This window comes from Phalaenopsis equestris, unplaced genomic scaffold, assembly GCF_001263595.1.
Source record: "Phalaenopsis equestris unplaced genomic scaffold, ASM126359v1 Scaffold000425, whole genome shotgun sequence".
NCBI lineage: Eukaryota > Viridiplantae > Streptophyta > Magnoliopsida > Asparagales > Orchidaceae > Phalaenopsis > Phalaenopsis equestris.
The window spans coordinates 210,022-228,280 of record NW_018164866.1 but is presented as its reverse complement, the minus strand read 5'-3'; the positions used below and the strand labels follow the sequence as shown (position 1 = coordinate 228,280).

Sequence of the window (18,259 nt, the reverse complement as noted above, 5' to 3'; positions counted from 1 at the left end):
ACGGGGAAGAGAGCTTAAAAATAAGGAAAGAATATGGAATTACCTACCTCGTGCTTTCTGTATTCGATCCTGGTCGAGGAAGAAGAACAGGCGCGGTTACACCAGGCGAGGAGAGATGCCGAGGCGCGGGAATCGGTCCTGTCGAGGAAGAAGAACGAAAATAAGGAAAAAAGGACTGGGAAGAGAACTCAAAAAAAGGGAAGAAGATGGGATTACCTGCCTCGTGCTTTCTGGATTCGGTCCTGGTCGATGAACAAGAGAGCTCGAAAATAAGGGAAGAAAGCTCGAAAATAAGGGTGCAGGAATCGGTCTTGAAAATACTTCCTCTTGCTTTCTGGATTTGGTCTGGTCGAGGAAGAAGAACAGCCTGTCTCGCGCGGGAATCGGTCCTGGTCTAGGAAGCGCGGCGACAGAGGGAAGGCAGAATGAGGGTTGTGACGGCGACAGAGGGAGGGCGGAATGAGGGTTGCGAGGGCAAATAGAATATTTGACGAGGCGAATGCTATGGCCGCAGGGTGGATACCGCGACCTGCTTTTCTCTCACTGTAGCTTCCTTATGTCGTAACGCCGGGAGCCAAATAGCTTTTTTTCACGATTCAAGGCTGTGAAACCACAAAAAAGCGGCTCTAGAGGGAATTCATCAATGAATAAACCCTATTAAAAAAAAAACAAGCTCTTGAATTTCCACTATGAAATCCACATAAATCCATCAATGGATAAACCCTCTTACCTCCACGCGGCCGAGGGCTAGCCTCACCTGGAGCTTTATTATTCGCGCGTGCCCCCCAAACGATCCCCTAAACCTCGTTCATGGCTTCCATTCTCCGGCCAACCGCGACATCGCTTCACAAAACCCTCTCACTTCCATGGCTTTCTTTTCCACCACCTAACTCCTGTGCAACCTTCACTCCAACCAGAAGAAGGTCATCGAAGTGCAATGCTTTCTTCGGAGAAATTCCCGGTGATTTCTTTCAAAACGCTGTCCATATAGACGATTCCAATCCATTGTTTCCTCTTCTCAAGTTTGGTGTCTCCCAGTTCGAACAATTCACTGTCGGGTTGCCGGAAAACGGGCGGTGGGTCATCCTCACGGCCACCGGACTTGGCTGGATTTACTTGACGGCGAGGCCGGGAGTACTGATGGGCGCTATTGACACTTACATTCTGGCCCCCTTGCAGCTGGGCTTCGATAGTTTGATTGGCAGAAGGAACTTGAAGATGAGTGATTTCGTTGTGGGTGAGAGATTGGGGGAAGGATCGTTTGGCGTTGTCTATTCCGGCGCCATTGTGCCCAAGAATATTTCCGTGGAAGAAAGGGTGGGGAAGGCCAAGAAACGATTGGAGAATGATGACAGGTTCAAAGACAGAGTAATCTTGAAAAAGGCAAGCTCTCGATTAAGCTTTCTGTAGCCTTTGATATTTTTGTGGCATTCATCGATCATCCCTTGAGCATATCTTTTTGGTTACTCTTGATAGCAATTGTGTCTGCGATTAGTTTCTGAGTTTTATAAGCTTATTTTTGTTAGTTTTCTGATTTTCAATTCTTTGCATTTTATGGTGTTCATTTCCACAACTGCAATCCTTCGATTTGGAATGCCAAAATTCAGTTTTGCAGAATAGATTAGGTTACTCCCAACCCTCTTTCCTACTAAATTCTTAGGAGGCTGTATTGCAGCAATTAGGATTTAGTAAATCTAGTAAATTCAGCTTTAGTAAATCTTGAACCAGTTAAGTCCTTATGTTATTGGGCATTATAGAGGTTAAATTTGGCTACTTATTTTAGAATTTAAGTCGGTTAGCTTGTATGGAATTTTAATAATAATTATTCATGATGAAATTAGTACAAGTAATATTTCATTATCTATTAATTCATAAATTATTGAGCTAATTTAATATAATAATTTTTATGTAATTGTTACATCACAAATAATACTTTTTATTAATTAATAGTTATATTAATTTATATTAATTATTAAAGCTAACTTAAATTTTATTATCATATTTGTATCTAATTTATTTTATCGGTTATTCATAATATTAATTACTAAGAATTTGAAAACTTTAATGTATCATAATCAATTTGATTAATATAATAAATAATTATTAATTAATAATTTATCAAATTGATTTTAATGTAATTAAATTTAATTATATATGTTAGTTATTGCGTGCTATAAATTTCGTGATGATAGAGTACGAGATTAACGTTGTAATGTTGTTCAAAGTTTTAACACACACATAAATAAAAGAATAATTAAATAAAGTGACACCAGAGATTATATGTGTAAAATATGGAAAGGAAAAAAATCACAAAGTTTGGCTTAATTATAATTATCCAGTATATATTTAAGTTATAGTGATTCACTCTTCTCTCTAAGTGGAGAATGTGTGATTAAAAAATTTTGACTGAATTACAAATATTAAACAATAATAGTCTGAAAATAATAATTTGGTTACAACAACCTAGGACAATGAAAAGAACTTGCATAGGTTGTACGAACGCGGAGCTGCGTCCGGACAACGGCCGAGATGCACTGATTGTGGCTAAGGAAAAAAAAAAATCACCGTGATCAGTGCATTGCGAGCGTTGTCCGGACGCAGTAGCATCCAGACAACGTACGCAAGTTTTTTTCCTAGGACAACAATAGTTGGGCTATAGCAACTACTAGTAGTGGTCAACTACAATTGTTGGTGGTTGTTATCTTCAAGTTACTTCAAGAATTTGGACTTAGCTCTTAACTTCCTCTTTCTTGTGAACATTAGACTCTTTTTGTAGAATTTTAAGAAATATTTTAGTAAATTTATCCAAAATTTTCAAAACATTCAATTGGATGGTCCATGATCAATTTGATCATAGATCATTTTTTAGAATTTCAAGTATCTTAATAACCTCAAAACTGAATGATCTTAAGCTCGTTAGATTTTTCTCGTGGATATGCTTGATTTTGCGATAATCATGCTGAATTTTAACATCATTTGGCTCTTCCATTAATGCTATTAAACTTCTAATTATACTTCAAATGTTTGATTCAGGCTTAGTTTGACTCTTTATATTAATTTAGTGTTGTTAGGTTCATCTTATTTAAACTTTCAGTCTGATTATAAATTTGCTCAAGTTGGAGCTTGATGATGACAAACTTAAATTTGAAATTTATTTCTTCCAAAGTGTTTTGAGATTTGTGCTTGATCAAGTGGATTTCTCAATGGCATATCAGTTCTCCTATTTTCGCATGCATAAGCTTGTGTTGTTTAATAACATATATATAAAAAATCTTGATATGCAAATTTATAATATTAAAAAATTTACAAGGCACGAACATTCCGTAGACATCAATGTGAATCTCCCCTTAGAGATGGGGGTGTAAAAGCATTGAGTCGAGCTTGAGCCAACTTTGGCTTGAGCTTGATTAATTAATCAAGTTCGAGCTCAAGTCTACGAGCCTGCTTATTTATTATAAAAACAGAAAATAATATTAATTTAAGTTAGTGTTATTTTGAAATGACAAATAAAATGAATAATTATGAGATAAATAATAAGAAATCACTTAATATTAAATATTAAATGTCATTTTTTTAATATTTTAAATTTTTTAAGGATAAAGTATTGTAATTTAATATATTTTGAGTATACCTTGTGTTAATTTTTTTTTAAAAAGAGCTGGCTCACGAGTTGATGAGTCAAGTCAGGGCTGGCTTGGGCTTGGCTTATTAGCTAATTGAGCTCAGTTCACGAACCAGTTATCGCTGAGTTGACGAGCCGGCTTGGTCCGCTTACATCCCTACTTGGGGCCATGAATGATAAAAGATATTCTCAATCATAATTTTAGTCATTCATAAAAATTGACATGTTGATTGGAGCAAGTCTTATTAAAATATCAAATTCCATGTATTTGTTAAAAATTGCTTATAGTTGTTTCATTAGGTTTTATAATTATTAAAATTGAAATCTGAACTTTAAAAAATAGTGGAATATGCATCTTAGGGCTTAGGATAAGCTAGATCGCTATCGTCATTGTTGGTGTTATAGTCACTCGCACATATGCATGTGACCACATATGTGTGCAGGAGAGCTTGTGCATATGCGATAATGCAGGCACACAACTCTGCATGTAGGGTCATACACATGCAAATGCTTAGCGGGCTCGCAGGCGTGGGCTCGCGGGCTCGAAAGGGAGAGTGTGCATGCGCGCTCATGCAAGCAGTTGTGTGTACAAGGTGGGTTGTGAGTAGTAGCGCAATCGAGTGCTTAGCTATTGAGAATATAACTTTATTTTATTTTTAATTCAAGATGTAAAAATATTTTTAATGCAAAATGACCAATAATAGTTGAAAATTTGCTTGATTTTTACAAAAGATCCCCAAATTTTTAGAAAATTTGTACAATTTTCTTATAACTAACGTCTTCTTTTCGAGTATAGATACGCCTCTTGTATGAGGTGAAATCTGATGCCCTTTTCTTCTTTTCTTGCATGCTCTAGCTTTTCTTAAACGATGTTAAAACTATATGCTTAGATGAAACATAGTTTTCCCTTAACATGTTCCATTGCATCTCTACCAAAATTACGGGGTTGTCCTTGGTAGATATAAATATGTAATAGCAAGAAAATCTTCTATGCCTTCATCTGCTCTAATTCTTTTCTTGTGGTATCCAAATCCTTCTCTTAGAGAAAGGTTAAATACAGTTGTGCTTATGCTTAACATAGTACAAGATCATTCTTCATAGATGAAGTTTTTGCCCAAAACATATAATTCGGATAGTGTGGATTCAATCTTTCTTACAAAAAGAGGTTGATTGTCTTTGTTTAAATGAATTGGAATTATCATAGTTTGGGGATCACATTAATGTTGACAGGCAACAAGATGGTAGTTTGATGGTAGTGATTGAATAATGGTGATGCAATGGTGGTGTTTTTTTTTTTTTTTTTTTTTTTTTTTTTTTTTTGGGGGTTGTTAGTTGGTGGTAGATCGATGGTAATGAATTGGTGATGACAATTTGATGGTGTTGGACCAATGGTGATGTTTTGATAGTGATAATGAGATGACAGGGTGATGGGCCAATGATGTTGATCCATTAGTAGTAGTTTGATAGCGATGGTCCAATAATGATGAGTTGATGGTGAAGATCCAATGGTTATGGTCAAATAATTACTTGATGATGTTTTCTTATGTGGAAGAGATAGAGATATCAACCCATTTAAGGTTATTTTTTGGAGTGTTATAGTTGATATTTTTTTGCATGAAAGAGCACGAATGGAATCTATCAAAGATATTTGACTTATCTAAGGTTCTTTATCATAATGATACTCGCAACGTTAGCCTGTGTGAAAGAGATTGAATTAAAATTACTAAAGATGTTTGACTTTTACGAAGTTAATTGCCGGAGTTACTCATTGACATTGTCTTTGTGAAGAGATCAAAGAAAATCCATCATGGATGTTTGACTTCTCCAATGTTATTGTTGAAGTGTTATTGAATGATGTTAGCCTATGCGAAAGAGGTTGAAGGAAATCCGCTAAGAATGTTTAACATATTTGAGGTTGTTTAACAGAGTATTACTCAAGAAAGTTAGCATGTGTGAAGAAGTCGAGGGAAATTCACCATGAATGATTAACTTATTTGAGGCAGTTTGTCAAAGTATTACTCGAAGACGTTAGCTTAAGTGAAAGAAATCGAATCAAATCTCCCTGGGATTTATTGTACCGTCATCAGGAAGGGTCGATTGTTGTGTGTATCTTTAATTAAAGATAAAAATTATTTTGTATTTAGACCGTTATTGTCCTTGTGATTTTCGTTTCACCCTTGTTGAGGTGTTAAAATTCAGTTGGAGACTTTATGAAGAGTTTGATTTATTATTATTTTTGTTCTGCTACATATTTTTTATTTCAAAGAAACCTCAAGAGAGATATCTGTCGGTAAAGTTGTCTTGGATGCATAAAAAATGTTGAATAGAAGGTCTTAGTTGATTGAGACTCTATTTGCATGTTAACATAAACACTTTTAGATGCTAGAATTAGGATTACCTCCCAATCCTAACTTATTTCCCTAGAGCTAATGAATAATAGAAAGAGACATGTCTTCAAATTAGAATCATATTTGATATTTTGTTATTTTGATGTCATGGTCTAGGTTTTATAATCTCATGGTTAACAAAGGGAGTGTCCTACTACAATTGTGCCTAGGACGTTAATGTGAAAGACCTTTTGAGATTGGAGTAAAAATACCCTCCCAACCTAGAATCATTTCTTATGGTTTGGGCTACATAAGATACATGTATGACAATATTTAGGGGGATGACATATTGTCTTGATGGAGGGAAAATTCTAGCCTTGTGATGAGGGGGTCTTGTAAAAGTGATCTAGAGTAAACACTTTTAATAGGTGGTCGATTTTGGTTTGGTGAACCCCCTCATGTTATGCTTGTACGGTTGTTGGGCCTTCCTATAGAAGTCAAAAGAACTTATCTTAAGATTTCTCCAGTATGTGTATAAGGTTATGCTTGTCAGGTTGGAAAAGATCAACAGCCTAATGTCCTTAATTTTTAGATTATTCGTTGAAATGGTAGGTATTTGAATGAGAGACCCTATTAACATGACTATTTTGTCTATTGTCTATCGAATAAATACTCATGGAGCTTGGAAAGGTGAGAGCTTCCTATAAACGGTGCCAAATTGTTGCATGCTAGAAAAATCACTGTGATAGAATTAGAGATTAATGTCTTAGTGTTGCATGAAAATCTAACACACGAAAATAAAAGTTGAGAAAAAAAATACTAGAGATTTTATATGGAAAGCCCGAAAATGAAAAATCACAGCCTGACCTAGTTTGAATTATCTACTATGTATTTAAATTTTCTAAAATCTACTATTTTCTCTAAGTAGAAAAAATACGATTACAGAGCTTTGACTGACTTATAAAGATCAGCGAAACAACTTGAAAATAATAATCGAACTACTATAGACGTATGCTGATAGTTGGGTTATAATAGCCACTAATGGTGGTCATCTATGATTATTGGTGATTGTTGGTTTCAAGCTTTCCTCAATAGTTTGGACTTACACCTTAATTTTTTCTTTTTCCCTCACATTTCATGTGAAACATGAAGCTCTATTTGTAGAGTTATAAGAAGGGCATTTTGGTAGATTTTTAAAACTCTCCAAAATATTCGATCAGACAGTTTGTGTTGATTCATTTGATCATAGATCATTTTTTTTAATGTTTACGTCTTTTAATGATCTTAGAAGTAAATGATTGTAAGCTCGTTAGATTCCTCTCATTGAAACACTAAGTTTGACTATAAGCATGTTGACTTTGGGCATCATTTGGCCTTATAATTAATTCTTTGAAACTTCTAATTTTCTTCGAAGTGCTTGATTCAGGTGCATTTGGATTCAGATTGGACTAATTTTATTGTCGTTAGGTTTGTCTCATTTAGATGTTCATTAAATCATAACTAATATAAAATAATAATCCAATTAATTATTACTTAATAGTTTATTATTTGATTAAATGTCATAATTTGAACATAATCAAATTTAGTTATAATTACTACTAATTTAAGATTTATTAACACCCACCCCCTCTCCTATCTATATAAATCTCATAAATTCTGAATTATTGGATTTAGTGATTTCTAAATTTAGGTAGGGGTAATATGTTTTAAAAGACTGTAGGATCTATGTACTAATTTTGACCAATTGGCAGGATTTATGATAAATCTTTTATAAATTCCGCTTACATTTAGCTACCAAATGGCCCCTTAAGAGGTTGTCCTTTTGAAAAGTTTTTAATATGATATAGTCAAGTGTTGATACGTTTACTTTTTTTTTTTTTTTTTGAAATGAGGAATAAGTTTTATGCATATAGAGCATATACCTCAAAATAAAATCATTAAATGAATTAAAACTATGAAAAATATAGCATTTGAGAGTAATCCTTCTCCTTATGACCCAATAATAAGTAAAATCATAATAATTTAAACTTGATTTTCTCCAAATAAAATTATTTGAGATCAATCTAAAATTCTCACAATAACTTCATAAAAATTCATACAACCACTCCTTAATATGCCAAAAGCCTAAGACAAACAAATACATAAACAGTAAATAGTAAGTCTAAAATAAACAAGTAAACTTGTCATAAAATAAATTATGGATAGTTTAGAATTCCAAATTCAAAAAACTCTCACTCCCTTCACCTAGCGTTTCTACTTTAGGAGGATCATCCTAATTGATTGCTTTGTTGCTCCTTTAATCCTCACTTTAGCAATATTCTATATTCTTATTTATCATCTTCAATCTAATTTTTTTTCCTTCCCTAATCAATAAAATCTAATAAGAATATTATTTAAAATAATAGCTGTATTGACATTTTATAATCTCCACTGCATAAAGTTTTAAATAAACCTTTTCTGGTAATTTCTTGTCAACTTTTGTTGTTTTGTTTACTTTTAAAAAAGTTAACTTTTAAGTCTTCCTAATGTAAGTTATCAGGCCAATTAGGATTTAGGTTACTAAAAAAAGCACTCAACCCTGAAATAGAAACGTAGACCTCATTAATTTCGCCTCAAGGAGCACCTCATTGTGCACCTCAAACAATTGAGATGTACACCTCTTTCTTCAATTGCTCAAGGCACTTTGCATGCACCTCGCCATGATGCACACCTCAAATTAGGCAAATTTAAACATTGAATTTAAGAATGCAATTAACATCATTACCTTGTTACTGGCATGATCTTGTGAGTGAGAGGAATGCCTCTGATCAAAACATCAAACTGTGGTTTGTTGTTATAGGTGAAGGTGGGAACTAAAGGAGCAGAAGAATTTGGTGACTACGAGGAGTGGTTTAACTATAGGGTTTCGAGAGCAGCCCCTAAATCATGTGCTGAGTTCCTTGGAAGTTTTGTTGCTGATCGAACTCGTCTTGAGTTTACAAAAGGAGGCAAATGGCTCGTGTGGAAATTTGAGGTATGAAACTTGTTATAATGGTTTGCACACCATGTCATGCACTGTTTTTTGATTGTGAAGTCAAAAGTAACTTTTTTTTTCTTGCCTTTACATGTACTTATGTTATGAATACTATTATGTTCGAGCTTTTTATTATTGATGTGTCATCTATAAATTTTATTATTTGGCATGAATCTCGAGTCTTTTTTTAGCAATAAATATTTTTTATTCTAATTAAAGATCATATAGGGCCCCGATTTTAGTAAGTTTTTATTTAAACTGTCCGTCTTGATATGACGAACCCAATGATACTAAAATGGGTTCAATTCAAATTAAATCAAGCACAGATCAAGTCATCAAAATATTTTTGTAGGTTTGGATCGTTAATTAGATGGTCATATGAACTCCAAATTTGATATATTTATATTCAAAGTGAGCATCTACATAAGAGGAATCCAATGAGTTTGAGCTCGCTGAATTCTGAAGTCATTAAGGTTTTCAAATCATAAAAAATAGTCTGTGATCAAGGGGGAATACGGGTCCGATCAAGTGGTTGGGGACATTATTCGCCAAAAAATTAAATTGCCTCTATTCTAGTGGTTATAAATAGACCCCCTCTCTTCACTTAAAGGAGAAGAGGAGAAGGAATTTCGAAGTCTGTTATGGGCTGAAGACTTGACGATAACTGTCAAAATTGTCAACCACCGCTCGTTGGTCGTCAGTCATCGACCACAACTTGCTGCCTCTGCTTGTTAATGACGTATCAATAATACGGTCATAACTTGCAACGCCATATTGAAAAGATGAATAACTTCTGGTCCCTATAGCCACCGACCATCATCGACCACAGCTGGTCGCTTTTGCTCGCCTTGTTAGCATCACCTGCTTCCTAACATCATATCTATAATACAGCCATAATATATAATATTGCATTGAAGATCCGTCATTAACTTTCGACAATCACCATTTTCAATCGCCGTATTCAGAATATAGTGATTCTTTCTGGACTCTTCAATTTTTCAATACATTGCTTACAAACAAGTGTTATATTTGATGCAAAATTATAACCCGGCTCTCCCAGTTGTGAGAAAATAATATATTTTTACACTTACATACTTATAGTGGCTTACTTTGATTAAGTTAGACCCAATGGTTTTTTTCATTCCAGGGTTTTTTCACATAAAAAAATTTTGGTACATTTTCCTATATCTCTCTATTATATATGTGTGTTGGATCTTCGTTCAACGCTAAGACAATAATTTAGTATTTAATCACCACAAATTTTTCGACACAACAGTTTAGCGCCATCTGTGAGAAGCGATGTCCCGTTGATAGAAGGCTACACTACATCGATGACTAACAAGGGCAATATATAAGCTTCTCGCTTTAATATTTGTCATTCCTGGGTGCAAACTCAATGTCTAGAACACCAAGCCTCTATTCTGTTTCTCAATAATTCACATCATCCTGCTATGAAAGAATTTTCTTAGAACCACTTGAAGATCATATACAAAGCATGGAGAAATCTCAAAATGAGATCCTTTGACTTTTACATGAGGCCCGACAACTAACAGTTTTGCATATTGGAGTGGCACAACTACCGCAAAATTCATTAACCAGAGGTGCACAGTTGGCACCCCCTCCATGCATTGAAGCTCCCCTTTGAGGCTGAACTATAGGACACTACTAAACTGTGCACCCCCTCCATGCATTGAAGCTCCCCTTTGAGGCTGAACTATAGGACACTACTAGCTCTAGACATCCATTCTCTATAGTCAAGCCTAGCAGCAAGCCTCTAACCCAGCAGCAAGCCTCTAACCCAGATGGACAACGTAGTTCGACCTCACATAATTCGTGACAAATTACGACATCTAGTACGCAAAGAGTTCTCTATGAGGGATACTAGTCATTTCTTAGATTGAGGTGGTTCTCAGGAGTCTTTTCTGTTCGTTGAGACTATCTTTCAACATCCTTTCCAACAAGATTTAAGCTTCCAAGCGTTGATGCTTATGATGTGATGTCTGACCCATATAAACATGTTGATCACTTTAGAACCATCATGCATATACAAAGAGCCTCTGATGCGCTTTTGTTAAGCTTTTCCCGCGATTCTTAAAAGCTAAGCACGCACTTGATTTTATTCACTCTTAGGGGGAGCATTATTATCTTTGATGAATTCACTTAAGTCTTTTTGTGGAGCAATTTATCGTGAATTGAAGAATTATCAAGGATTCCTCTCACTTTTTCAAATTCATCAAAATGAATGGGAGTCATTGAAAAATTAATTTTTTAGACTTTCGATCGAAGCTCGTCAAATCCGAGGAGTCGTAACTACTTAGGGGGACTATATTATGGTTCTTTCTACTTATCTTTGATGAGGGAGATAGTTCATTCATGTGTTGATATTGTCCATCATGTAGATGCAAAAATTACTTATGAAGAAACAATTAATACACAAAAAAAGTAATTTGAACAACAAGCAAGAAAATACAAGAACTCCATAGATATTGCTCAACTATCTTTGCAAAAGAAGTACGAGCGTCGAAAAAATTCTAGGTTGCTTGCTTGATTGTAGAGAAGTTAATCTCGGTCAGAGAAAGAGTATACGTCGCTTAACACATCATGTGTCAACATCCTGATAGTGATTCAGGATAAGAAAACTCTTAAGTGGCTACCTCAATTGAGGTCAAATACGGGGAATCAAAAACAGTACTATTACTTCCATTTAATTCGTTGCTGTAATGTTGAAACGTGTTTTCAACTCAAAAAGGAGATCGAATGGTCAATACGACAAGGTATTTAGGATAATTCATTCAAAGTAAGATCGTCAACACTAATAATGCCCCTACCGAGGGGCAGCAAGCTCAAAAGCAATAGTGAGAGAATTGTTAGACTATTGGCAAAATTGCAACGATCATGAGAGGATCATTTCTTTTTAAATAAGTGCCTTTCACTTCCTATGAAGGCCTTAGCCGAAAAAATCTCGTGCTAGTCACTCTATCACTTTTGATGAATCAGATCTTAAGAGGGTCCTGACCCCTCACCAAGATCCTCTTGTAATAAGTGTCGGAATTGGTGACCTTTGCTATAATGTAAAGAGAATCTTGATTGACAGAGGGAGTTCAGATGTTTTATTTTACTCAACTTTTCTTGGTTTGGAGTTCACTAGGAAAAAACTGCAATTTGATGTTGGGTCTCTCTATGAATTTGATAATCAATCGATGCATGTTGAGTGAGAAATCACTCTCCCCGTTGGTTACGAGTATGGTTGCAATCGAGCTGAGTCGAGTATATCATTGTTCGAACTTGGCTTAGTATAATTATAAGTTGTTCGTGTTCGACTAGAGCTTGTGTCGAGCTTTCATACATTGTTTAAGCTTAATTTATTTATTTTTTTTAATGTTTGAACTTGATTTATATTTGATTTGTTTATGGACAGTGAACGAGTATTTAAAGGAGCTTATAGACAAGGAAACAATTCAAATGAGAATCTAGATGTTCGTATAAAAAATTTAATAAATTATTTTGCAATTCTAATATCAGCTACTAATTTGTTGATTATAAACTCTAAAATATTTAAATTTTATGAATTAGTTGCATAACTCTTATTGTTTTGACTACACTAATTCAAATTTTGTAAGTGGAAGAGCTAAATTGATCATAAAAGTTATAGGGATGATTATTTACTTAATCATATTAATAATAAATTAATAGCAATAAGAAAATTCACACTAATTCAAATTTTGTAAGTGGAAGAACTAAATTGATAAAAAAAGTTATAGGGATGATTATTTACTTAATCATATTAAAAAGAAATTAATAGCAATAATACAATTCATTTTAAAGTTGTTCGTAATTATAGTGTGATGATCATAAAAAAAAACTCATTACATTCAAGATTAGAAAAACTTTTCAAAAAAATTTTCTTATGACATTCTCTTTAACTGCAAATATCTCATTATAAATTATCATTCACTTATTAATAAAATAAATATATAATTAATAATTAAACTAAAATGTTATTGATATAGTAATATATTATTTTTAAATTTATATTTTAAAAATTTTAGCTAATTAAATTTTATTTAACTAATATATATAATACGAGTTATTATCTAGTTTGATTTCGAGTATTTAATAAGTTACTTGTTGAAAGACAAACAAGTTTTTTCGTAAACATAAATGAACAAATTTGATTATGTTCATGTTCAATTTCTTTAAGTTTCGAACTTTTAAGAACGACTCAAACTTGTTTGTTTACTAATTTGAACAAACATGATCGAGCCTTAATCCCCTTCCAATGGCTCTATTGATAGACCAAAATTCGGAATTTTCGTGCCAAAAACCAAAAAATTTGAAATTTAGCTCCACTGCGTCCCCACTTCCATTCATATTCACTTATGGACCCCTCTGCCTTCTTAATGCATAATTGTACTTATTCGCTTGTTGGAACACGCATACGCGCCTGTGCATGCATGACTATTCCTCCATATGCTTATCACTCCCTCACAGTCATTGGTATCATAAGAGTAACATTGTCTGGCTCCACCATTATCTTCAGACCACAGCTTCCAGGCTGCCGCCCACTGTGATAATGACAACCTAATTCAAACTTCACATATTACTCTGGACAACTCAAAACACTTCAAAATATAAAGTTCTGTAATATTTAATTTTGGATAAAGCAAATGAGTCTGTCTGAAAATAGGGGGCAACTGATGAGTCATAAAAAAAGTTTATCATTTGACATGAATCTCGAAGCATTTTTGAGTAGAAATATTCTAGAATCAAATTAAAGATCATTCAGGGCCCCTATTTCAGCAATTTTATTGTCAAAATGATCTTAATTCAATGATACGAAAATTTGTTTAATTTGAATCCAGTCAAGCCATTAAATCACTTTTGTAGGCTTGTAATCGTCAATTGGATGGTCAAATGAATTTCAAATTTGACATATTTATATTTAAATCAAGTGTCTCTACGAAAGGAATACAACGACTATAAGGTCGGTTAATTCCAAGGTCATTAAGATTCTCAAATCATTTTAAAAACCCTTATGATAAAGGGGGATCAATATGAGTCGTCCGATCAGGTGGTTGGGGAAGTTATTCGCTAAAAGATATAATGTCCTTAAACTAAATAACCTTTTCATAGTCATTTTCTTTGAGAAGCCTGCATGTGCCTATCATTCCAAATACTTCATAGCGCAGATAGGAAAAAAGTTTCGTAAGTATGTATAATTGCACTAAAAATATGAATACCTCCCTAGTAAGAGAAGATGGTATTAATGCAATCAACAGCAATTTTGATGCCAGGAAGCTTATAAAGCTCCTCTAGATATTAGCATTGCAATGTAATATGTGAGATGCTATTTGAAAGTTTAATTGTATGATATGTAAGAATTGTGCGGTGTGTATATATATATATATATATATATAACAAAAAAAATATATGGATCGCAAAGTGCATTTGCGATCCATCTGTGTACTGTCCAAGATGAGCCTCAAAACCCAAGACCCCAGGGATCTTACATATTTTGTCTACCAAAGATTCAACCGGTTCGCGCGCGCGCACACACACAAATATATATATATATATACTTTTTTGGTTACCCGGATCATCCTTAAAAGTTGCTTACAAGAATTCACATCATGCAGGGTGACAGAACTCTGGCAAACTACTTGAACGGTCGCAATTTCCCATTCAACATAGAGTCGGTCATGTTCGGACGAATCCTTGAAGGACTCAACAACCCAATCAAAAGAAGCGCATTGATTATTAAACAGATAATGCGACAAATAATCACTTCTCTTAAAAGGATCCATGATACAGGCATTGTTCATCGTGATATAAAACCAGCCAATTTGGTGGTGACAAAAAAGGGTCAGATCAAACTTATAGATTTTGGTGCAGCGACGGATCTTCGCATTGGCAAGAACTACATACCTGATAGTGGATTGCTTGACCCTGATTACTGTCCCCCTGAACTTTTTGTGCTTCCAGAAGAAACTCCAACTCCTCCCGAACCTATTGCAGCCATTTTGTCTCCAGTTCTGTGGCAGGTTTATTCTAGTTTTTTTTTTCTCCATGCTCATTTACAATGAGCTGTTAAGAGTATTCCTGTTTAATTTTGAGAAACATTTTAGTCCCAGAGTTTATAAAGTTTCAATTTAATCTCTATGCTCTTTTAACGGCGGCTGAAATAGACTATTTTAGCACATATTTCAACACATATTTAAAGTGTATGGGGACTAATTTGGCACTTTTATAGATTCTGGGATTAAAATGGCCTCATGTAATAGTCAATGGACTATTTTGACACTTGGCTTAATTTGTCATCTCAAAGGAAAAAAAAACAAATATCCTTGCCTTAAAACAACTTTAGCTTGAATGAATAAATTGTAATTCTTTTCTTATTAGCATTTCGTTTGTTCTTTTTAGGGGACATTTATGTACATTTCACTCAATTCCTATGTATTTACATATCTAACACCTAAACTTTAATTTTTACATTAATACCACCAAAATTCTTCATATAACATAAAAAATACCGCCACTTCAACTTTTAAAAAGTGAAATACACCTTTTCACGTATAGGTAAAGTGGCATGTATGTGAAAATTGAAGCTTAGATATTAGATATGTAAATACATAAGAATTGACTGGTATATCTTCCTTTTTTTATTGCTGCAGCTTAATAGTCCTGATCTTTTTGATACGTACTCTGCCGGCATAATACTCATGCAAATGGCAGTCCCCAGTTTAAGATCTGCTGCTGCTCTGAAGAACTTTAATTCAGAACTGAAGGCAGTTGGCCATAATTTGATTAAATGGAGGGAAGTCACTCGTTCGAGGCCAGATCTGCGCATTCTAGATCTTGATTCAGGCAGAGGTTGGGACTTAGCGACGAAACTTGTTTCAGAGAGAGGCTTTCTTAGAAGAGGCCGGCTATCTGCAGCTGCTTCCCTAAGGCATCCATATTTCTTGTTGGGTGGAGATCAGGCTGCTGCTGTATTATCAAAATTGAGTTTGAACAAGCAATGAAATCACCCAACTTTCTGGTAATTTACACTTTTTATCTATTTTTGTTATGTTTCTGTAGTAGCTTCATATTATCTTATTCTATGTGATTATATAACCAAATTTTTCTTCAAGAGTTCAATCCAAATTTCTGGTCATTCAACTAAGCTTGACAGTCGAAGCTTTAATTGAGCTTTTTTGCATGATTTTCCCACCTCTGTTACTTTGTGCACGTACTTTTTTTTTTGTTTGTTTTGGATATATTTATTATTAGATTACTAGAATATTAATATATAGATTACTGTATTAATTGCTTTGATTTTCTTTTATTTACTTTCTTTTTTCCGTTTATTTTGTTTTTATATGTTTCCTTACTAGTAGATCTTGTAATAGGTATTTATACCCATTTTTTGCATCACTAATAATTAAATTGGGTTCTATTCTAACATGGTATCGGAGCAATAGCCCTAAGCTAGCAGCCGGCTAGGTCTGATGCCAGCCGTCGAAACCTCTGCCTCCCTGTCCAGATTCCTGCCGCTGGAACCTCTGGTCTCTTTGCATTTGGACAGGTCTACTCTCCCCTAATCGAGCCAACCAGGTTCCATGTTTACCATAGGTTCCCGCACTGCTTCAAGCTCTGATTCAGTAAGATGCCACATTGCTTTAGGTTTGCCGCATGTACCCCCACTACTTCAGGTTCCCGCACTGCTTCAGGTTCCCAAAATTGAGGATCTGTCGAACCCGTCTGCTTCAAGATCTGCCATCCAGAACCTCTGTTCTGGTCACCTAGGGGCACCTTCCAGCTGGCCAAAACCAGCGAGAACCCTTTCAGAGGCAATATTCCTCCGAACAGTCGAAAAGTTGTAATGTCTCGACAACCTAACATCTCATCTGGCTCAATCGAAGTCACGGTAGACTCCTCCAGCATTGAGTCATTATTAGAAGATGTTCATGATTCCTCCGGATGATCAATTCTAACCTTCGTTCCTCCACAGACCGGAAAACATAAAAATAACATTAACTTATTGATTGCAACCCATGAACTAAACAACAGTAAGTTTATCCAGTGGTCCCATTCTGCGTCATTTGTCAAAGGGCGTGAGAAATTCTATCATCTCACTGGTGTGATTCGTAAACCTCTAAAGGGTGACCCAACATATGAAGCTTGGGAAGTGGAGAATAGTGGTTGATCAACTCCATGGAGACTTCTATTGGTTGATCATACATGCTCCTTCTTTCTGCTAAGGCTCTCTGGACGGCAGTCTGTGCTACCTACTCAGATGTAAGGAACTCCAATTAACTTTATAAGGTACTAAGAAAATTTGTGAGGCAAAACAAAGTTAGAGGACCGAGACTCGGTTACAATAATCTAGTTTCATCATGGGTGTAATGCGACCTGTATTATGACTACACTTGGGAATCTCTGGCTGACCTATTTCTCTTCCAGAAAATTATCGAAAGGACTGCATGTTCCAATTTTTCGCAGGCCTCAACAAAGATCTTGACAAATTTCAATGTCATATCCTTGGTCGAGATCCTTTTCCTTCTACTCACGCTGTTTTCACTGAGATTCTTCGCAAAGAGAGCAGGGGTTCTTAATCCCAGGTTGGTCACCTCACTTGTGTTAGTGTCACAAGCCCAACCAGACTCGTGATAAATGTTAGAAGCTCCATAAAAAAACACCCCATCCAAACTTTTGGCCAAATCTTCTGCTGACAAAGGTCTCGTTAAAAATTCTGAATTCAATACAGTATAGTCAGTATCTACTAAAAACTATATGGAATCCTCCAACTCTCGCACAAGTCAAATGGAGCACTAATCAAGTTGTTTGGATCCAACTTGCTCTCTTCCGACCCTTCGACCTCCCATGTTCGTCAAGGTATCAATCTTATAACACTCACTTATTTTGCCCCTTCTAGTCCATAGATCATTGATTCAGGTGCCACAGACCACATGACTGGAAGCTCTCAAACCTTCTCAACATACTATCATTGTTCAATGAAAGATACTATTAAAATTGTTGATTGATCCCAAAGTTTCATTGTTGGTAAAGGTTTTGTTATTTTAACAACAGGTCTAACTCTAGAATCTGCGGTACATGTATCTCTGTTGTAGTATAAAATTTTATCTGTCAGTAAGTTGACATATGACATTGTCGGCACTATTTTGGTTTGGAGGAGTTGTCCGTAAGAAGCTGTCAGTCACCAGAATCGAAATCCCGTCGCCCGCTTTGGAAGGACATTTTAATATTTAGAAAAATATGAAACAAAACTGACCCCATATTTTTCATAGTTTAAAT

General features: G+C 34.9%; 1 protein-coding gene across 2 annotated transcripts in view; it reads left to right on the top strand.

The window, feature by feature from the left end:
* The first annotated feature begins 683 nt into the window (after nt 1-683).
* Nucleotides 684-18,259, top strand: part of LOC110027357 (serine/threonine-protein kinase STN8, chloroplastic) — a 26,249-nt gene continuing 8,673 nt past the window's right edge. For both annotated transcript variants that reach the window (XM_020728748.1, XM_020728749.1), the window contains exons 1-4: nt 684-1,383; nt 8,789-8,962; nt 14,599-15,003; nt 15,634-16,001. In XM_020728748.1, the coding sequence (XP_020584407.1) occupies nt 811-1,383; nt 8,789-8,962; nt 14,599-15,003; nt 15,634-15,984 (1,503 nt within the window). In that variant the 5' untranslated portion in view covers nt 684-810 and the 3' untranslated portion in view covers nt 15,985-16,001. The remainder of the gene's footprint in view (nt 1,384-8,788; nt 8,963-14,598; nt 15,004-15,633; nt 16,002-18,259) is intronic.